The sequence below is a fragment of the Cryptomeria japonica genome, chromosome 5, assembly GCF_030272615.1.
Source record: "Cryptomeria japonica chromosome 5, Sugi_1.0, whole genome shotgun sequence".
Classification (NCBI taxonomy): domain Eukaryota; kingdom Viridiplantae; phylum Streptophyta; class Pinopsida; order Cupressales; family Cupressaceae; genus Cryptomeria; species Cryptomeria japonica.
The window spans coordinates 646,719,141-646,725,264 of record NC_081409.1 but is presented as its reverse complement, the minus strand read 5'-3'; the positions used below and the strand labels follow the sequence as shown (position 1 = coordinate 646,725,264).

Below are 6,124 nucleotides of genomic sequence, written 5' to 3'. Positions count from 1 at the left end.
TTGGATAATTACCTGATACTCTCTAGTATTGGACTAACTTTGCAGGTTAAAGGATAAGAAATTACAGAAATGGAACTTAAAACTGAACTAAAATTAACTAGAACCTGGTGATACACCAAAATGTGAGAGATAAATGATAAAAACCGATCTCAGTCTACAATATTCTACTTTAATTGATAAACACTTCTTTCCTGTTATAAGTTTGCATAAGTATTTCATAATAAGGTCTTGAGATGAACCAATGAGGAATAATAATGTTTCACTCAAAAAATTTGAACTTTAAAACACATACTATGACCTGCAAACATACACACATTCCTATATTAAGGTACTGACTGAGACAAGTAAACAAGGAGCAATATAACTCACAAATTTAGCTTCATCAATCATGCTTGTACACAAAAAATTGGAAGGAAAACCAAGGTTTGATTCCATAGAAAATCACTCCAAAAGATGCTGTCACATATATAATATCTCTAAATATGAGTTACAGAATCCATGCAAAAGAAAATGCTAAGGACAAGAAAGCTGTCTCTGAAAACACTGTTCTTGCATAAATCTGAACTAACTCCAAATCAAGTGTCTCCAGGCACTAAGTACAAAAACTCTCCAACTGATTGGGTCGGATGCAAGAAAAGGGCCTCAAAAAGAGGAGCCTAGAAGACACCAAAAAGGGCTACAAACATGGAAAAGTCTTCTTTAATGAATAACCAACCCAAAAGACCACTAGAAACAGCCTTAAAAAGCTCAACCAAGTAATAAAAGCTCCCCAAAATGGTGGAAAAGTCCAACTTCGACCCTTTGCCTAAAAGTGCTCCAACCTCCCTAAATTCACTCCATTTGATTTTAAACAACCTCATGTTCCTATAAAAACGTTCTTGTCTCCAAAATTATCTCAACTCCTTTTGAATATTTTCCAAGTGGTTATGCATTCTCCTATATGCTCTCCTTATGTCTCCAAACCGAAAAGACTTCTTCAATGAGAGCCTTATCTCTCCTGAATTAACTCATCCTTCAAAACTAATTCAAAAGACTTAGTCTCCTTCTTGCACATGGATACACCTTTTACATTTTGAATAATAATATTTAATTACAATTTATAATTGTATTGTAATTAAATACCTTTTACAAAGAGATACCAGCTTTTAACCAAGAAAGAAAACAAAAATATATAAAAAGAATAAAATAAAACATATTTGATATATCGATGGAAAATTTAAACATTTATTTTATCAAATACGTTTTATTTATTCTTACTTTGTATATTTTTGGAAAGCCCTGCGGACTTGAGGGAGAATATAAAAAATTACAAAAAGATTTTGCTACCCTAAAAGCTTTACACTCCATCGCATATTTCTCATTTTGCAAAATGAAAACAACAAAGAAGCTCTTCGAGGGTTTGAGACCCTTTGGTGCCGCCATTGATGTTCTGATTTTTCCATCGCTTTGTGAAGTCGTTGATGAAGGATATATGTTTTTACTGGTGTTGCCACCCAAGACAAATTTGATTGCAGATTTTTAAAACAACCTGGGTCGCGACCGTGCATTAGAAGTTAAACTTTTTCTTGAAGGCGTGCTGGGGCTTTCTGAATCTTCTCTTTAAATGCAAAATCGTATTTTCTACAGGTATGAAAATGGCTCCTTCTTGCTTTATTCTCTGTTAATATGCCGTTGTTGGAAGTTTGAAGAGGGTTTTTACGCTGTGTCTGTTTTTTCCACATTTTGCATACATATTTACCAGGAAAATTGTTGTGTCTGTTTTTTACATTTTGCATACACCACATTTTGCACGCACATTTACCAAGAAAATAACATGCTGTGTGTCTGTTTTTTTACATCTTGCATACACCACATTTACCAGGAAACTTGCAACTACAACATCCGAGAAAAATTATCGGACTATACCCTTGTTCTGTTCTAAAGCTCCCATCTACAGGAATGAGAGAAACACATTCAATCCATTCCTGAATGGCATCTGTAATATGTGGAACCACCTGAACAGTCTTTCCCAAGTAGTCTCCTTTTCGTTCTTTGTCAATAACAGACTGATATATTTTCCCAGTAGTAATATTGTTGTCTTGAGTCAGAGTCACATCTAAAAATCTTTCATAGTTACCAAGATCCAAGTCAACCCTTAGTAAGAGAGGAACATGCCAAATGTTGGAAACATCATAGATGTTGAGAATATTCCCACCTGGAACATGACAAAACTGTGATAGCTTGTCCTTAACATTCTCTTCCAAAGCCTGAGCACTGCGGCATGCTAGAAGATGAGGTGTCAAACCCAATCCTCGAAGTTCCCGAACACTATGCTGTGTTGGCTTTGTTTTCTGCTCACCAACAACACCTAAAACAGGTACAAGACTGACATGAACCAAACAAAAGTTTCCAGGACCAACACGATAAGAGAGCTGACGCAAAGCCTCAATGAATGGCATCGACTCAATATCTCCAACAGTTCCCCCTAACTTAATGACACATACATCAGCAGGTTCTGTGCTCTCATTTTGATATACAAATTCATCGTCTCCATTGTAATTCCCTGAGATGCAACCATAGGAATATGATGGAAAGGTCTTCTCAGTGTTTGTATATATCATTCACCACCTAGAACTGTTACAAGATAGATCTTAATAATTCTAGCACCAATAGCATGAGCATTGAGTACCTCAGTTGGTGTCATTGCACTTGGGATGTATAAAATACACGTGTCTTTGAAAACCTCCAGAATATCACTAACTAGTGCAGGGCTCATGAGGAATTTAGCTCCAGCCAATTCAGCACTTTTTGCATCTTCACATGTTAATACAGTACCAGCCATTGACATCTTGGCTTGAGACTATGTGAGTCTTAGAGACTTGCAAACTCTCAAAAATATTAATTAGAGTTAGAGAATCTCCTCATTTTGCTTAAAAAGTTCATATTTATTTCCATAACTCAGCAGAGCACCCAATCACAGCTGAGGGATACTCAAGCACAAGTTTTGCTATCACCTGCACTGCAATGCATTAGGTGTGGTCATCGTTATCTCCAACACAGAAATACCTTCATCCAGTGCCATGCGTGCTGTCTCTAGTGCCAGTCCTAGACCTTGTTCTGTTCTAAAGCTCCCATTTTGGCACAAGATGGGAGCACAAATGACAAAATGTGAAGAGCCTAGCCATACACCCGCCAATTGCATTTGCTAACAATATTCAAGGCATTTCTAAAGAATCCATTTTGTCCATACTCTGGAATCATCGCATTCCATGATACCGCATCTTTTTTAAGGCATTTTATCGAATCCATTTCCAGCATGCTTTTATATGCTTCCACATTTGTATACAATTCTACCAGGGCATTTGTGAGGATGATATCTGATGATAGTGAACATTGGATTATGTTTTTATGGATATCCATACCTAGCTCTAAAACACCCATTTTTGCATAGGGTGGAAGGATTACACCTGCCAATTTCATTTGTCGGTGGATAGTCTGACTTTGCACCTATTAATTTTGAGCAATCATTGCAATCCAAGACACAACATTTCTTTGAGGCATTTCTTCAAACAGATTTTAGTGCCTGGACATTTGCAACTATGACTGATTCAATCACGAAGCTCAAGTGGCCGAATCCCATCTTTGATATCCTTGATGTTTGGTATTTACCCTTGTTAAATTTACGACTTTGGCTCATGCTGGGAGTGCACTGGTAAATATGAAATGATTCGTTTGGAGACCTGTTAGTTGCATTTGGTAAAATAATGTGACTGGTTTGTGAAGGTACCCATGTCCTCTGTATGCCGTAATAACTGTATTCATTTTACAAGCTTCTCCCAAACTTCAACATAGATTGAATAACAGTGCAGATTTTCCTTGCTCCAATTAGTCATAAAATGCCATTGCTACCTCATGTCTCCTAACTGTGCATTTTGATCTTATGTAGAAATGAAGTTTGAGCACGGGCTCGTGACACTCATTTCATTACCAGTTGATTCTGATTTCATTGAAGTTTACTGTTTGAACATGCATTAAAAAACTCAGATACTCTGTTTCTATACCAACCTATTGCATTGAATTGTTTATCTTCATTATGTGGTATTGACCCTTTTTAAATACTGTAAGGTTTCACATTGAAATAATATGTCCCTTAAAACAGTTTATCCATTAATGTTTTCTTTTTATGCATATCATTAATAGTAAAGTAAAAGGTTTCATATTTAAAACAAACATGTCCCTTTGATACTTCAGTTGGTTTCTTCATCATTCCACTTTGATATTCTGAGATTAGTTACTCTAAAAGGTATGTCAGGCTCATACCCGAAGGGAGCCTCGGTCAGGGGCACATGCCAATTAGAGTAACTAATTATCTGCACATGAAACAAACACATTAGCATAAACATTTCTTTCTCCTGAAGCAGTGATTTGTGTCTTTATCTTTCCCGCCCTTTCAAAACATAAATAAGATAGGATATGATAAATGATATATTGTAGGATAATCTTTCATTGCTTAGATCTGTTGGATCTAACACCTCTTCTCTTTTGTGTAGGAAAGTAGGGGTTTTTCAGAATTTGAAGATCAAGAAAACAGTCATAAGGGCAACGGGACAACAAATAACCAGTCAAAGCAACCCAAGGCAATGACTGGTTATCCTTACACTCACTATTTGATTCTATCCTTTTCTGTTTTGGATATGTAGGAAAGATAGAAATGCTAAGCTCACGGCTTGTGTGAGGTTTTAAGAAATTCAGTGTATGTATAAATATGCTTCAAATGCATGAACTCAATTTGTAATCTATCATTGTTCAATACGAATGAAAATACCCCCCTTTTCTTTTTTAACACTGCAATGTACCTTTTTGTAAATGCAGTCATTTGATAAAAATGCATCCTTTGGCTAAAATTACATGGGTAATGAAATTTTAGGTAACAGAACCAACATCTGTTATTCAAGCATGTTAGGTTCAACATTGGATAAAAGCAATGGAAGATGAATTAGAACAAATTGAAAAGAATAATACTTGGACATTGGTTCCCCAGCCTAAAGACAAAAATGTAATTGGAACTAAATGGGTATATAGAGATAAACTTAATGAAGATGGAGAAGTAATTAAGAACAAAGAAATATTAGTTTGTAAAGGTTATTCATAGAAAGAAGGATTTGATTATAAAATTGAGGTAGTTAGACTATTTATTGTATTTGAAGCTCATAAGAACTATAAAGTTTATCAAATGGATGTAAAATGTGCATTTTTGAATGGAGATCTTGAGGAGGAAGTTTACATCGAATAGCCTGATGGATTTTCTTTGACAGATAATAATGATATGGTTTGCAGGTTAAGGAAAGCTTTATGTGGATTGAAGCAAGCTCCCAGAGCTTGGTATACTAGATTGGATAAATATCTTTTGAAGCTTGGTTACACAAAAGGTAATGCTGACAGCAATTTGTATTACAAAGTTACCAATGATGATATTTTGGTCATTGAAGTATTTGTTGATGATATCATTTTTTTAAGTGAAGATGGATTATGTAAGGACTTTGCTAACAAGATGCAAGAAGAATTTGAAATGTTTATGATTGGAGAGATAAAAAAAATTCTACGTTTGCAGATTTCACAAATAGATAAAGGTATATTCATATGTCAAACAAAGTACTTGAAGGAACTCTTGAAGAAATTTGGTATGGAAAATTCCAAACCAGTAAGTACTCCTATGACTACAACTGATAAATTAAAATTGAAGGATGATTCAACTCCTATTAATCCGACAAGGTACAAATCTATCATTGGAGGATTACTATTTGACACAAACCAGACCTGATATGATAAATGAAGTATGTATTGTTTCAAGATTTCAAAGCAATCCTAAAGAAAATCATGAATCAGCAGTTAAAAGGATTTTCTGGTACCTGCAAGGCACAACAAATCTTGGTTTATGGTATCCTAACGATGAAAATTTTGATTTATGTGCATACACCGATGCAAATTGGGCAGGAGATATAGATAACAAAAAGAGTACCACTGGCGGTGCATTCTTTCTTGGCAGAAGATTGATTTCATGGATAAGAAAGAAGCAGACTTGTACATCATTATCTATAGCAGAATCAGACTATGTTGCAGCAGCAACTAATTGTACTTAGGCGTT

General features: G+C 35.3%; 1 protein-coding gene across 1 annotated transcript; it reads right to left on the bottom strand.

Moving 5' to 3' along the window:
• Nucleotides 1-1,832: 1,832 nt before the first annotated feature.
• On the bottom strand, nt 1,833-2,821 carry LOC131876020 (uncharacterized). The gene is made up of 2 exons (XM_059220777.1): nt 2,707-2,821; nt 1,833-2,542 (listed from the first exon to the last, which is right to left on the bottom strand). Exons 1-2 carry the CDS (start codon nt 2,819-2,821, stop codon nt 1,833-1,835), a joined length of 825 nt encoding a protein of 274 aa, XP_059076760.1.
• Nucleotides 2,822-6,124: the final 3,303 nt, after the last annotated feature.